Source organism: Colletotrichum fructicola (genome assembly GCF_000319635.2).
Source record: "Colletotrichum fructicola Nara gc5 chromosome Unknown KSG_Nara_v1_contig07, whole genome shotgun sequence".
In the NCBI taxonomy this organism is placed as follows: Eukaryota; Fungi; Ascomycota; class Sordariomycetes; order Glomerellales; family Glomerellaceae; genus Colletotrichum; species Colletotrichum fructicola.
In genome coordinates, this window is record NW_027094057.1 from 3,838,281 (window position 1) to 3,852,111 (window position 13,831).

Consider the following 13,831-nt stretch of genomic DNA (forward strand, 5'->3'; position numbering starts at 1 on the left):
GAACAAGAAACCTTCCTTCCTCATCTGAGGATTCTCATTTGAGAAAGGAAGTACGAGTTGCAACATTGCTCCTACCAACCCTTTGCATAATCCTCAGATCCCCTTTTCCAACGTCAAGGTTGTGGTCGAGGGTACAACGTCACAAGGATACAACAAACAACGATATACAAAGCAATGGACACACAAGGAACTCAATGGGGCGCGACGCCTAATGAACGAGAAGCACGACTAGTCAACATGATCGAATCTCTTCAGCAGCAAATTGATGCCTTGAAGGCTGAACGGACCGCTCGACCACGACAAGTACTTCCAACATGTGCGAAGTTCAACGGCCGAAGTAGCGACTGGGACACATGGATATTGGCAATGAAGGCAAAGCTCAAGGTGGACGGCCTAGCAATTGGGAACGACGACTCGCAGCTGTACTACGTTTACAGCTCGCTCGACTCGAACGTCCAGGCTATGGTACTGCCGTTCGTACGCAATGCAGAGAGAAACAATGTGTGGGATGTGGCTGGATTGATACAGCATCTTGAAAGAATTTTCGACGATCCCAACAAGGCAAAGAAGGCTGGGCAACGGCTTAGAGACCTCGAGCAGCGACAGTCGAGTCTGTCAAGATACCTCGCAACGTTCGAACGAACACTCTATGAAGCCAACGCTGATTCTTGGCCTGATGATGCTAAGATCACAGCTCTGACGGGAGGGCTAAACAAGGAGGTAAAACAGAAGCTGAATACGCAGCTTACCCTGCCGACAAAGTATGACGACTTTATCAGGGTTCTCTTAGCCCTAGAAGGTCAGTATGATACAAGGAATGGATATCACCAAGAACAAGGACAACGAATGGAATGGGAACAGACTATGAAAGTTACAAAGGTTGCACCATCAGTTAACCCAGAACAACGACGCAAATGGAGACAACAAGGAAAATGTGTACGATGCGGCTCCTCAAGGCACTGGGTACAGCAATGCAGATTTCAACCAACGCAAAGCCGGTCGCCTTCCCCAGTACAGGTCAAAGCCGCTAGAAGGTTGACAGCAGGACCAACTGGACCATCTGAGTTTGACTGGGATGACTCTGACGATGGTTCTAGCGGCTGAGAAAGGGGGGAAGTGATGTAACAGGCTAGGCCTGTCACATGGGATGCTCTCGGCTATGTTCGGCACTGGAGTAAGACATCAAGGGATAGGATATCAAGGGATAGGATATCAAGGGATAGGATATCAAGGGATAGGATATCAAGGGATAGGATATCAGGGTCGAAGATAAAAGGACATGTAGATGCAGCTGAGATGAACAAGAAACCTTCCTTCCTCATCTGAGGATTCTCATTTGAGAAAGGAAGTACGAGTTGCAACATTGCTCCTACCAACCCTTTGCACTATTGATGTGAATAGGTTGTGATATTTTGGACGTCAATATCAAGACAGAGAAATGGAAATGTCTGTATGCACGTCCCCGCACTTGAACGTCCATTTTTAAAAGTATCTTGGAGCTTCCTTGTGTAGACGATGAGGGGCTTCTGTCTAGTGAGAGGTAGCTTCGCGTCGTGAGCAGGGCCTAGTGTGACCCGAAGCTATGTCAGCTGATTACTATACCCCGAAATTTTGTAAGAGGGCCCACGTATGAGCATGACAAGACCTCCATTCTCAAAAGAAGCCGATAGTTGAGTACCGTCTGTTGGGACAGCTATATTGTGAGAAATGATTCCGATCATGCCCAATAACAATCTTACCGACGTACGCTTTCAGCAACAGGTCTTCCAGCGGGGCTACTATGAGGCTGTAAATCTCTCTACAAGTCATTGGCCATACTTTCTCCATGCACTCTTTGATCGTCATGGATTGATTATCGTTATCCAATCGCAACATGTCACCGATAGAGACTCAAAGGCTGCCGTTGACAGGCGTTTACCCTCAATGCCCCGAGACTTCAATACCAGCAAGGCGCAGACACTTCTGGATCTTATCTAAAGCCATAGCTGCGCGGCCCCGAAATAGTTCATTTCCATTTCGAAAAACGTTGTGCCAGGTGCTAAGGATGAGTCCCGGTGTGAAGATGAAGGGCGGTTTTGAAGAATTTATTAACGCAGAAGTCGTTGTAAATGCCCTATGGATGTCTTTCTATCAATTTGGAGATATGCACGGCGCCTGCCGAGCGACGGGTTTGGCGTAGGCTGTTTTGGGTTGCCCGATATCAGGATCGTGAACGTTCATGACCGCGTCATCAGAGTGTGCCGCTGAGTTTCGCCGGAGTGACTCAGGCGGGGCTTCATTGCAGATGATGGTAGTTGTTCCCACGTATTAGATGCGGCTGACCCTGGGCGCCAAGACTGCGTGTTTACTGTTGGTTCAACCAGCTGACCCTTGTGATCCTTGTTGGAAGCACACATGTTTATACCCACAACCCGCGCCTCCAGGCTGCATGTCAGGCTTCTGCGACCAAAACTTTTGCAGTCTAAGCATTTGTTCCTCAACATAGCACCTCATTCGAATCCTAACATGGAGGATCTTCCTGTCGAGATCCTCGAACAAATCCTGTTCTCTATCACTGATCTTCGATCGCTGTACCATCTGGTCGTGGCTAGCCCGGCTGCTTCTCGCGTCTTTGGGTCCGCAGAGGCAGGGCCAAAAGCTCTTGACCATGTTCTTGGCGAGTCGACGGCACCCGAAGTAATCACGTTGGTTAGCCTCGTCAGCCTGATCCGCACTGCGTCCCTTGAATATCCGCCGGCACCGTCGGTCCAAGACTTTGTCGAGAAATACACCCGATGCCATAGAGACCGAGATCCGTCTCTCATCTCAGCTGCCCCGAGCCTCGCGCACTTGCTCCGTGCTCAAGCTCCCCACCTCATCCGCGGTGTTCTCTTGACCGCGCGACGTATCTGCTGCTTGACCTGGGCTCGTCTCCAATATTATCGAAGTCAATGGGCCTCCGTCACTCCATGCCACCTTGAGAACGGGCCTTTCGCTTGGGGCGCCCGCGACAAAGCATGGCGCGAGAACCCTCAAGGGCGGCCGTACACTCCACAGCCCCTCAGCCCACCTTGCTGGATGGAGGAGCAGCGCGTCATGCGCGGATTCTGGAGACTGCAGCTGCTCCTCGACCTGAAGCTTGCAACCTCGGCAGACCGTCTGGACTGGGCTTTAAAGAACAGCCACGAAGGATTATCTCCTGATGTTCTCTTTGCAGGCTGGACCTGGCAAAAAGAGGAGTTTCTCACCGTCGTAGACTTCGTCGATCATATCCAAGGCGGCTCGATTCTCTCGCAAAGATCCCAAAGTCTCCCGGCACCTTCCCAAACTTACGCGTCCTCACGGAGGTGGCAGGATCCGGCCTATCCGGGAGTGGTGGATCCCAGATGGCCACGAGAGGTACTTTCCAAAGACCAGCCACCGTGTTGGATGATCTACATTGTCAAACTATTGAAGCATCCGTATTCACCCATCCGCGGAGTTCCATTTTGGCCATACCGTAAATTAGGACTGGCTATTTGGCAACAAGACAAGCTAGAAGCATTAGAGCTATCGTTCACGAGTTATGCTTCCCGGGGAATTGGCCGGCCTACGTCGCGAGGCGACATAGTGTTTACCTGGAGAAGCCTTCTGAGTCAAGATCTCATAGCTGAACTTCAGGTGAGCATGGAGGCTGACTTCCAACAAAACGGCTTCTTGCTCAACCGGAGTAATCCGAATATGTGAGAGGTCATGTATCAAGTCTGCTGTGATTTGTAAGAAGAGATATATGGGTAGGTTTCACGGTCTGTGAAGATCTTTTTAAATAGCTAAGTAGATGGCTACAATCAGGGGCGTAGCGTAACAGAGACAGCTTGCAACGGAAGTATAATTTCGCGATCAAACATAATGTAAAGCCCGTTAGACGGCTTGGGCCTTTGAGATCCATACAAACAATAGTAGAAGTTCTTTCTGCCTGGCCCTCGAATATTTCCTCGTGAGAGTCATACGGCAGTCAACAAGGTGCTCCTCCAGGCGGCAAACTGCGGAAGAAAACTTAGAAAGGAAGAAAGATTCTTTCTGAGAGTAACTTAGGCTGTGGCTCTCTCAACAGCTTCAAGATTGAAGTATTGTAATGAGAAAAAGACTTTACAATGACAATCTCAGGCGTGGTGTGGTACAAAAGGGCGAATGGGCGCTTCGGTTGCAACACACCAAACAAACACCTGCACCCTTCATCAAAGTTTCTGATAGCTGGACCGGGTCTGCGGAACATTGCTCCCTAGTAAACGCTCCATAAGTCAAGGCGGCTCAAGCTGATGACAACTTTAGCCCTAGGGGCTAGCTTCTTCATCTTCTTCCTCAACCAGGACCTATTTCTCTGATTGCTATGTACGAAATAATAGTTCCAGACCTCCATAGATCTCAAGCTGCGACGGGATGTTTTACGCAGAGTACGTAGCCATTGCAGAACACCATCAGCTCCTCCAAACACGAATTTGTTGCTGTAATAGAGTATCGTAGAAGCTTCGGCGTGGACACTTCTGCATACCCGTAGCATATTGATGCAAGGCCTTTCGGGTCTACATGTCCATATATCGTCATCGTCGGAGAACATCCGAAAGAGGACTGGTTGGTTTGGACCCGATTTGAATAGCGGTATTAACAGCAAGGGTAATTGTGCTGTCAAGAGGAAGGCGTAGATCATGTTGCGTATCTCGGGCGGAAGAGCCCTATGAAATGACTATGTCAGTCCGTTGATCTGATGCAAATAGGGAAAACACATCGTACATGAACCTAAATGCGTCTGATGTCTTGGTTTTCTTGTCGTGGCCGAGACGAATACTGATCTTTTCTCTGCCTTGTCCATGCCGCCGGCATCTCGGTCGATACTTCCGAAAAGCGGTACGATAACAGCCCTTGGCGTATGAGAAGACGTTACACCGTCGTTGCCGACGCACACTTGTTACTTGGTAGAGTCTGATGAAACCCATAGCTGGAATAATTGCTTCTAGTGTCGTCGTCCGGTCTGCACATAATGTGGACTCCAGTAAATTTCAACCAGGTCTATGTGCTGGAGAGACAGCCGGCGTGGCTGTTGCTACTTATTCACTGGCCATACCCTTCGAGATCCATTGGTATGCCCCATCACGGTCTAATCGAAGCTATGGGTAATTGCTGCACTGTGGTACAGTGTCCGCCAAAACACCTACCCTGACGGATTCGTGGTTGGATATGTACGCATTGGGATTGGCCCCGTTTCCTTTGTCCGCTTGTAAGATGGAAAGGTGTTAACCATTCTTTTCTTGTGCCTTGTCACTCGAGCATTGTCATAAGTTGCTCGGCGCTGGGTACCCGCACATTCTTTTGAGCTACTTATGCCAGACGACGTTGTGTTTTGAATCACGTATGCAAAATAGAACTTTTGATCATTTATTGGTAATGCATCACCCCGTCATCGAGTTCCTTTGGCGATACAAAGACGTTATCCTTTTGCGGAGCGGGGTCCGCTTCAAGACCGTGCTGCCCCTTGGCCCACGCTCCTGCGGCCCTTGGAACCCGCGGAAACCGGCTCCGAAAGCCCGAAGTATGGGCTTCTGTCGTTGCCTTAACCCGCGGGAGCCGTCATTAAGGCTTTACTGTGTGACTTCTGGCCGCTGACTAGACATAAGTCGTAGGAACCCTTTGGCCACCGTTGGTGTAATATTCTGGCACTGTTGTAAACGCATTGAAGAAGATGTCAAAAGAGACCAATCTTTCTTCCCTTCTAACTTTTCTTCTTCGCAGTTTGCCGCCTGGAGGCGCACCTTGTTGACTGCCGTATAATGGGTTGTGGCAGCGTGAAGAGGGAGATGCCTGCCCCCCCCTCAAAAGAGACCAATCTTGGCTGAGACCATTCAAAATAGCCTCTGGTAGGTAGTCCGCTCAGGGAAATCATCGGAATGACCCGGAGCAGAATAAACGTCATACGTCTCCTTGGTCAGCCTAACCATGGAGTTGGATCTGAAGCGGAATGGTCTCGGTGATGGAATTGAAGCCGTTCGCCCGGCCTTGAGTACTCAAACGCCTTAACTAGGTGTCATACATGTATACAATGGCTAGTATACATTGATTAGACATGAGGATAGATAGAACAGAAAGTGAAGCGATTGCAACAGCCGGATCAACCAACACCTACGTGCCGCCAATGGTGAGCCTGACCGGAGAGAATTAATTTTGCATAGGCTCAATCTGTCTACAAGCAACGTATGAGTAAAGGTGTACAAGCAACGTATGAGTAAAGGTGTACAAGCAACGTATGAGTAAAGGTGTACAAGCAACGTATGAGTAAAAGTGTGGATCGCTTGACGTCCGCATATTCTAGGTCGACTTGGCAAAAGGGGGCATGTCGCACGGCATCGCGGACATAGAGATGGACATAACACTGCCTGTCAGCATGTAGCAGGCGGCATCACGGCACTGTTAGAAGACTAAAGTCTACGCTGAAGTATTCGTCCAGCTATAAAGAGTCGCATCGAGTTCTATGGTTTTGCGGTTGAGTAAAGAATCAGGACAGCAACGAGTTGAACCCATTCTGTACTACTTTTTCATTGACCCCTTTCCAGTTCAATCACCTTGATTCAAGATACTGTAGCCCAACACCATGGCGACTGAGATTCCAGACCACTTGATTGAGAAGTACGCCGCGGAGCGGACAAAGCGACTTCGGTCCGACCAACTTGCGCAGTTCATCGATTTTCGGGACCCAGCACTCGCCAGCATGGATAAAGATCCCTACGTCGACTATGACGCTCTAGCTTCCAGAGGCGTCCCGCTCAAGGATGGGTCCGAGGTCAAGGTCCTGATTGCTGGTGGAGGAATGTTTGGGGTGATGACAGCTCACCAGCTGGTCAATAAAGCTGGCATTGCCAGCAGCGACATCGTCATCGTCGACAAGGCTGGCGGCTTTGGTGGTACTTGGTACTGGAATAGGTACCCAGGTGTAGCGTGCGATATCGAAGGGTATTGTTACGTGCCATTGCTGGAGGAAACTGGATACGTGCCAAGGCACAGGTAGTAAGTAAGCCAGCATGTTTGTGATATCATACGCTATTAACACACAATGCCTTAGTTCATACGGTCATGAGATTCGGGAGCATCTAGAACGGATAGCCAACCTGTCGAACATCCAAGGCCAGTTCTGCACCACTATCAAGCACCAAAAGTGGGACGACGAGGCAAAGCGTTGGGTTCTGACTCTAGATCAGTATCTGGGACCTAACCATGGGCGACAACAACTGACTGTTCGTGCTCAATTCCTGGTTCTTGGTGGTGGAATACAAACCTCTCCTCATGCCCCAAAATTGAACGGCATCGATACGTTCAGTTCAGCGCCCGGTAAGGTTGTCATGCACACAGGACGCTGGGATTGGTCCAAGACTGGCGGCTTCCAGGAAGTGCCAAACATGACAAAACTTCAAGGGAAGAGGGTTGGGATCATTGGCACCGGAGCCACTGCAGTTCAAGTTATACCTCATGTGGCCAAGTGGGCGGGCCATACCTACGTCTTCCAACGTACTCCGTCTTACGTTGGTCCTCAGAATCAGAAAGAGACAACCCATACGGACTGGGCCCGGGTAGCGTACAAGCCTGGCTGGCAGCACGAGCGTGCGGCGAACCTGGATGCGACATTTACAGGTCAGCCAGTTAACGCGGATATGATACAGGATGGCTGGACCCAAGTGACTGGGATGAGAGCCGCACTGGGTCATGAAGGCAAGGTTATCGCTGCAGATGAAGAGGGAGAGCATGTCAAGAACATGTTGAACCTCGACTATCCGTGGGCGGAACGGATGCGAGCCCGAGTTGACGCCGAGGTGAAGGACCCTTCAGTCGCCGAGAGGTTGAAAGCGTGGTACTCGGGTTTCTGCAAGCGACCGACCTTTCATGGCACATATCTGTCTATCTTCAACAGACCAGAAGTGTCGCTTGTTGACACCAATGGCCGTGGAGTTGAAGCGTATACCCCAAACGGCGTGATGGCAAATGGCCAGGAACAAGACATTGACGTTCTCATTCTCGCCACTGGCTATTCTGTCGGGCTTGTCGATTCCTGCCCTTCGTCGGCTTTGAATGCTCCGCTGGAGGGACGAGGCGGCCGACTTTTCAAGGACAAGTGGGATGGCCCAGACTATGGCAACCTTTACGGTGCCATGTCAAATGGGTTTCCCAACCTCTTCTTCGCGTCTGGGAGTGGCGGCTCGGTGTCACAGAATGCGCACAGCTTCTACAGCCTTCTTACTCGTTTAATTGCGCACGTATTGAAAGCGACTTTCCAAGGTGCTGAAGATGCAAAGAAGGCCACCGTCGAGGTCAAGAAGGCCGCCGAGGATCACTGGTCAGCAGAAGTTGCGAAGCGGGCTCGTTGGTTTGCAGCATTTCCCAGTTGCACACCGGGTTACCTGACAGGGGAGGGCCTCATCCAGGACCAGGAAAGTCTTACGGAAGAGATCAAAGGGCAGATTGCTAAGCAGTCGTCTTGGGGAGAAGGTATTCTCAGTTTCCAGAAGGTTGTCGAGGGGTGGATGGAAGATGGGAAACTAGATGGGTTGGTAATTGACTCCTAAGTCTTGGAAAGTCTCTAATATTCTGAGATATTTGTCTCTGGGGGTTTCTTAGATGTCACAGTAGATAGCACAGTAAGTCCAGCGTTTGGGTTAGCCGGGTAGAACAGAATGTGATATGTTCTTCGCCGCGATTCAGACGTCTTAAATATTGACTGGCGCTTCTTTCGTTCTTAATAGCTAGGTAGACACATCAATCAACATTTTACTATACCCAAGACAACGGGAATACCTAGACGAATACGAAGCGAGTACGGGCTCTGGACGATCAGTTTCTCTTTGATTGCTGAGCTATCTAGAAGCTCTGTCCAATGGTTCCCCGAAGGATTCGTACAACACCCGAGCCCCTGCCGTCTTTCCCGGATCGACGCTAGAACCATGCCTCCTAGCCGCGCTTTCCTGAATCCCCTTAGTGGGCAATGTTGACACCCTTTAGCCGTCCAATCATTGTAAGTGAAGCCTGTGTAGCCTTTTGATTGAGGATTGCCCAACCAGTGTTTGTGGACTCGTCCTGCTGAGTTTCACTGCTGATGCCTTTCCACAAGCATCTTCTGATTTTCATTGGTTGATCCAATATGTTATTCGCCCTGCTGATCTATCCATGAGGAAGAAAGAAAAATGCCGACGCAGCCGTTGAATACGACATTGAGCGGCTGATGTGCCGATTATATAGCTCTCCCGCACTCATGACGCCACGGGCCAGGCGATGCGGACCTGCATATGCTTAAATTAATCGACTGCCGAGCTGCCCTCCCCAACTAAACTGCCTCCGTTGGTATGCGTTTGAGTGGTTTCTCCACGTTCTTCAGACAGCCCATCAGAGTGCAACAGCCTTAATGAGCCATAGGGCAATGCGACTTCACTGTTCACAGGGGAACCCCTGGAACGCCAACGGCTCAAAGAGACATGGCCTTCCAAAAGCGTAAGTCCAGGTCTTGCTTCGTCGATGTGAGTTGACTAGTCAAATCGCACCATCGTTGTTTTTATCCGCGTCTCCTCATCCGTGCAAGGGGTGCACTCTTCCGGTTTTGCCTAAATCTATTCAGCACGGAAGAGAGAATGTTTCGTTGAGATTGAAGACGAACGTTGGAGGTGTTTGCCCCTACCGAAGCGGGATCGTTCTGACCCGCACATTGAGATGATGAGATCTCCAGATGCCAAGAAAATTGTATAAAGAGCCGGCGTTTGCCTATGTCTAATGCTGAACTCTTGGCAGTCCGAAAACGACCAACATTCAACTCTTAATCCTGTCCTTCATTCTCAAAATGGTTTCCGTTCGTTCTTTCGTCTTGGCCTTCTCAGCTATCGCCCCGTGCCTTGCTGCCCCTGCCATCGGGCCGGTTGAGCTGTTGCCTCCTCATGTGGAGCGCCGCGGCCCATCCGACTTCTTCTTAGGACCTGACCACCCTCTCATGCTCGCACGCCGCAATGAATCCCTTGAGAGACGTGGCATGACACTGGAGGAGCGCACCAACTACGTTCAGAACTACCAGACCGGCGGCACCGTCAACTTTACTCCCTCGGGCAATAGCTTCACCCTCAACTTTGACACCACCGACGACTTCGTTGTTGGCGTTGGCTGGAATCCCGGTTCCACTGCCCCCATCACCCACTCAGGCTCATTCGCCGTCACCAAGGGACTTGCCACCCTTTCCGTCTACGGCTGGACTACCAACCCGCTTGTCGAATACTACGTCATTGAGGACTCTGCCGGCTTCTCGCAGACCGGAACGCAGAAGGGCACCGTGAGCAGCGACGGTGGCTCATACACCATTTGGGAGAACGTCCGCACCAACGCCCCTTCTATCCAGGGCACCCAGACCTTCAATCAGTACATCTCGGTCCGCAACGGCGGCCTCTCCAGCGGCACCGTCTCTATTGCCAACCACTTCAATGCCTGGAAGAGCCACGGCATGAACCTTGGCACGCTGAGTTTCCAGGTCATCGCTGTTGAGACTTGGAACGGTGCTGGTTCGGCCAAGCAAACCGTCACCAACTAGGTTTGGTATTCATATTGCTCATGTGTTTGGGGGCTGGACTTCCGTGCGTTTCATTCAACATCGGGCAGCGGAGTACCTATTCTCAAGACACGAATCGTTTTCTCTTGTATTTATTCCACTCGCGCTCCATTTCGGACAACTGTCAAATATATCGAATCATTTACGCCTCAATTGATCAACCGTCTGCCATTGTGAATCGTCTCCTGCGCCTTGGGAAAGTGAATGCGTCGCCAAATCTTCTGGTTTCGAAGCTCTGATCAGTAGTTCGAGTTTATGCTTTCGCGCGTCGTTATAGTCTAAACCTTCTCTGGATAAACTTGCGACATCCATGTACACTGTTCATGTGACGTGACTCATCTGGGAAGTTGAAGCCTCTCGTCCCTCCTTCAAGCTTTGTGTGTTTGATGTAGTTCTTCTCGAAACCCTTCGTCTGAGATTTCTGGTGGGATAGCGATGTGGGACTGATCTCTGACCAGCTTCGCAGGACATAGCGGTGCTCTGTGCCAAATACCTGTTGTTGTACAGGCTTCGTTAGCCGTATGCTTAGGTGAAGTCATAATGCAACATAACTGCAAATGTTCATCCCAACTTTGATGCTGGAAAGCGAAGAAGAGCTCGGAGAAGGATGACCTAGACCTTTGGAGTGCAATTCAAGCAGCCAATTCAAGTGATCTCCGAACGCATTGATTGCATCAATGGTCTGGCTATCCTCCAAGCGGTTGTGCTCAGTTTCCAACGACATCCACTCTCTGTCCTGGAAGATCTCCCAGTTGATGTGGACAATGTCGCACATTTGTGAGGGTCTCCTCCCGCGGGCAAGGGCTTCCGCAAAGAAGGACTGGAAATCCACGTAGAGCTCTGATGAATTGGCCATTAGACCGGATACGAGCTTTGATACCTGTCTGTATCGATCACGATCCGTAGCAACGTAGTCGTAGGAGCACGCTGGGTGGGTGTCTTTGACGCGGGTCGTCAGGCGTATGCCTCGTAACAAGGCTCTGTTTTGTGGGCCAATATTCAGCAGCCACGAAGCGGCATCTTCCATTCTGGGGAGGAAGAATAATCTCCCGTATAGTAAGGCTCTGGTTTCTTGATGTATCAGTATACACGTTGATGCGATTGCCGTATCGAACTTGGTGGTACACCGCGGATGTAGAGCCCCCCGAAACCTATGTCTCTGCAGTTGGAAGTTGAAAGTGGGCTCATAATGAACTTTGATGCCTCTCCCCACGATTCTGATATTGTGAATTTTGAAAAGCCCGAGATGACGATAAATCGTATTCCTGATCTCGGGCGGTAGTGACCTACAGAAGGTCAGCTATGTGTGGTATGGAGATGTCTTGGCTGACTTACAGGAATGAGAGTTGCGGAACACATTCCTCCAGCCTAGGTCTCTAGGCGTGTTGTCAGTATTGTCGCGGTGTGAGTTGTTGAGGTACTAACAAGGCCAACATTAAACGCAAACTGGACACTTACTTTGGCGAAACCGATGTCCGACTCTGAGAGCCTCCTCCGCTTATGATCGTCTGAACGCGCCAAAGCGGAAGATTTAGTTACCGAGCATGTGTCCATGGCGGAAAAGGCAAGCGTAGGTGCGATTAGTTAGAAAGCAATATTGGCCGACGTTTGTCGCATTATCAGGTGAACCGGGAACGCAGACTGGGTGGAAATTGAAATAAAAGAACTGCACAAAAATATAGTTCTGTTCAAGGCAAACTGATAGAGGTCTTCGGGGGGGGGGGGGGGGGGGGGGATCAGGTGAGGGCTTTTGCAACAAGTATGGGATGTAGGATGCTTGGATTGGCAACTGGCTGCTGCCTGCAGAAGGTACATGTAGTGGCGTGTGGCGTCACGTGCCCATGGCAGCTTGAATCTTGTTTGAAGGCCTGGATTAATCTGGGCTTCAACAGTCGGGCGCAGCTGGCTACAAAGTGGTGTGGACGATCCCTCCTATGTAAAGACGGGGTTCGGACGGGAGGCCCGGGTATCCGGGCCCGGCCGACTTTCGTCTCGCATGTCTAAGTAAGCTGGCACACAACGGTTGATCCAGCCGCTTCAGCTTCTTTTGAGCTTCCACAAGGTGGAATTTTGAATCAGTAAGTACCAAAAGGGTTGGGTCGCCAGTCGATCTTCTTTTCAATCTACCTATGTAGCATGCCCCTCAGCGTACAAGACCTCTGATATAGTTTTCAAGGGTAGTGACCTCCACATCGGGATACAAATCTCGTGCATCAAGATATCCAAGGCTTCGTGCCTTTTCGGGAGTATTGTCTCCTCGGATGCCGAGAACATTCCGATACTCTGCCATGGCGATGTTGAGCAAAATCGTCACATCCTTGATGTTCTCCTTGCCAGACTTTGCACGGCCTTGGGTGATGACATCTTGCAACTCTTCCTTGGTTATCTAAATTGTCTGGTTAGTCCGTAGTCTTCAAGCCGGATGAAAACTTGATAGACTTACAAACTGTCGGCGGACAGTCTCTCCAGATACCCTCTCAAGGAGCTCAAAGGCATCGTTCTGTGTCATAACCTCTCCGTAGGCGAAGACCATCTTGTTCAAAGTGCTCCGGTCGGCGATGATTCTAGAGACAAACTTCCCAATATCGCGGTTGTCGGTGAGGGCCCAAGGAACATTGCCGTCTCCAATAATGCGGGTGGTAGAGTACTCTTCCGCAGCTGGCCGGAATCTCCCTGAAGGCAGAGCAGGCAAGGTCAGCTGATACCACCAGCCAACGTCAATGATGGTGTAGGGGAGACTGAGGCTTTTGATACGGTCTAAGAAGTCCTCTTTCTGTGGTGATAATGCATTGATTAGCAAAAGGCTCGGGTTCCCTTGTTCCCACTCAAGTAGAGGAAATTTTGCGACGACCCGAACTAACCATTTCCCTAATCCTCATGACGCCTCGTGGCTCGCAGGCTGGGCCCCAGAAGCTTGGTATGTACCGAGCGACGTTGGCCTTGCTCGACGCTTCAATGAGATTCATCTCCTCATTGAACTGGAGCAAGGTCAAGCACGAGATGACCACGTCCATGTTTGCGAGAGTGCCAGAAATTGCGTCAATTGACCCATCCAGCTCAATTGACTTCACAGCGACGCCTTGTTTTGCGAATTCAACGAGTTCCGGTTTTCCAACTGAGGCGGGTCTCGCTAGAGCAGTGATATCCTGCCGCGGAGTGAGTCGAAGGTCGGCCAAGCACAGTTGGGAATTTCTAGGGGAGGTAACTTACGAATAGCTCTGGTGACTTCAACAGCGCAGTCACGATTGAGGA

At 50.4% G+C, this 13,831-nt stretch overlaps 5 protein-coding genes across 5 annotated transcripts; 4 read left to right on the forward strand and 1 right to left on the reverse strand.

Moving 5' to 3' along the window:
- Nucleotides 1-237: 237 nt before the first annotated feature.
- CGGC5_v012791 (uncharacterized protein) lies at nt 238-1,120 on the forward strand (the record flags this gene model as incomplete). The annotated part of the gene is made up of 2 exons (XM_066152756.1): nt 238-799; nt 1,098-1,120. The coding sequence occupies 2 exons, from the start codon at nt 238-240 to the stop codon at nt 1,118-1,120; spliced, it is 585 nt and encodes a 194-aa protein (XP_066007988.1).
- Nucleotides 1,121-2,505: 1,385 nt separating this feature from the next.
- CGGC5_v012792 (uncharacterized protein) lies at nt 2,506-3,705 on the forward strand (the record flags this gene model as incomplete). The annotated part of the gene is made up of 1 exon (XM_032036666.1): nt 2,506-3,705. The coding sequence occupies one exon, from the start codon at nt 2,506-2,508 to the stop codon at nt 3,703-3,705; it is 1,200 nt and encodes a 399-aa protein (XP_031884650.1).
- Nucleotides 3,706-6,601: 2,896 nt separating this feature from the next.
- Nucleotides 6,602-8,564, forward strand: ausC-1 (FAD-binding monooxygenase ausC; the record flags this gene model as incomplete). The annotated part of the gene is made up of 2 exons (XM_032036665.1): nt 6,602-7,014; nt 7,070-8,564. The coding sequence occupies 2 exons, from the start codon at nt 6,602-6,604 to the stop codon at nt 8,562-8,564; spliced, it is 1,908 nt and encodes a 635-aa protein (XP_031884651.1).
- An 848-nt stretch (nt 8,565-9,412) lies between these two features.
- On the forward strand, nt 9,413-10,561 carry xyn1-0 (Endo-1,4-beta-xylanase 1; the record flags this gene model as incomplete). Its single annotated transcript, XM_032036664.2, has 2 exons — nt 9,413-9,483; nt 9,778-10,561. The coding sequence occupies 2 exons, from the start codon at nt 9,413-9,415 to the stop codon at nt 10,559-10,561; spliced, it is 855 nt and encodes a 284-aa protein (XP_031884652.2).
- Nucleotides 10,562-10,947: 386 nt separating this feature from the next.
- Nucleotides 10,948-12,133, reverse strand: CGGC5_v012795 (uncharacterized protein; the record flags this gene model as incomplete). Its single annotated transcript, XM_032036663.2, has 4 exons — nt 10,948-11,072; nt 11,198-11,865; nt 11,915-11,955; nt 12,038-12,133. 4 exons carry the CDS (start codon nt 12,131-12,133, stop codon nt 10,948-10,950), a joined length of 930 nt encoding a protein of 309 aa, XP_031884653.2.
- Nucleotides 12,134-13,831: the final 1,698 nt, after the last annotated feature.